We start from the raw sequence: 1296 nt of genomic DNA on the forward strand, positions 1-1296 counted from the left end.
CTGTAATTCTGAGTGTTTTATGTGCTGCAGAACAGGAACCTGCTGTAAAACAGCAATTATGCTGAGTCAGGCTTGAGTTTTAGTAATCTTTTCCTGTTAAATAAATAAATCAAAATCAAATCAAATCAAGATTATTCTGTTTATTATCTGATTAAGAAAAAGAGAATGTCTCTTTTATGTTTAAGACGACCGGTCACGGCCTAAATTCAGTTCTTAGTGGAACAGTTTTTGTCCCTTTAAAGGCCCATCAGAATTCTGAGGTCCAAGACCGTTTCCTTGATTATTTCCCTCAAGATGACCCCTACACATACTATTTTTATATGTTTTAACCAAGTACAAGTAATTACATAGTAAAATACTGTTACTTACTAGGTAACTGCATGGTAATTGGGGGACTGTCAAAGAAAGGAAACCCAAAAAGCCCGGTTGGAGGATGTGAGCTTCAACCTGATCCTTTCAAATGATCATCTCATGTGTTCAGAACAAAAATATGAAAAWCWGGTGTGTTTATTGGATAATTACTTATTAGCAGCACACTTCTGTTCTTTTCTCTTTCAGCTGCAAGCTTTGACTTTATGCGGAAGGTGGGTGAGAAATACTTTGTGTCCAACAAGGAAAGAGGCTCTTTTTCAAAAGCTGCAGAGTTCTGCTCCCAACAAGCCTTGGAGCTGGCTCTGCCTCAGAGTGACCAGGAGAACAACATTCTGACTCAGCTGATTGGTCAGGCTGAAAACACAGCCTGGATCAATGTCAACAATAAGAAAGCAGAGGGCAACTTTGGGTCTGACATGAAGAATCGACCTCTGACCTTTACCAACTGGGGAGAAGGAGAACCTGATGGAAACATCCAGGATACAGGCTGCACCATGGTGTCTGAGAGGGGGATCTGGAGAGTGACACATGACTGCTCTCTGAACGCTCACATCATCTGTCAGATGTAGAAAGCTCTGAATGTCTTACACTGATATTAATGTCAGAAAGTACGTGTTGCTATACAAACATATGGTTTTATGTTGATGAAATAAACCAAGATGGCAAATTAAAACTGGTTTGTGACATCACAAACCATTGGTGTTCTTCAGTTGTTTTGTTTTTTTAAGAACTTATTGATCTTAAAGAAAGACCACCTCAGAAGTCCTCAAGAATCTTGATTATTCAATAAAAAATGGATTTACAATTTGTCATTATAATTAAATGCAGCAAAAAACAACTTTTTTGAAGCAAAAGATAACAAAATGTTCTTTATGAAATGTAGTGTTTCCCCTACAACTATAAATTTGCAGAATGGTGGTGGGG

At 38.0% G+C, this 1296-nt stretch overlaps 1 protein-coding gene across 1 annotated transcript in view; it reads left to right on the forward strand.

Annotated features, from left to right (window-relative positions):
* Positions 1 to 1098, forward strand: part of LOC106532315 (conglutinin) — a 15196-nt gene extending 14098 nt beyond the window's left edge. The window contains exon 4 of the mRNA XM_014028346.1: positions 559 to 1098. Within this exon, the coding sequence (XP_013883800.1) occupies positions 559 to 941 (383 nt within the window). The 3' untranslated portion in view covers positions 942 to 1098. The remainder of the gene's footprint in view (positions 1 to 558) is intronic.
* The last annotated feature ends 198 nt before the right edge of the window (positions 1099 to 1296 follow it).

This window comes from Austrofundulus limnaeus, unplaced genomic scaffold, assembly GCF_001266775.1.
Source record: "Austrofundulus limnaeus strain Quisiro unplaced genomic scaffold, Austrofundulus_limnaeus-1.0 Scaffold750, whole genome shotgun sequence".
Lineage (NCBI taxonomy): Eukaryota > Metazoa > Chordata > Actinopteri > Cyprinodontiformes > Rivulidae > Austrofundulus > Austrofundulus limnaeus.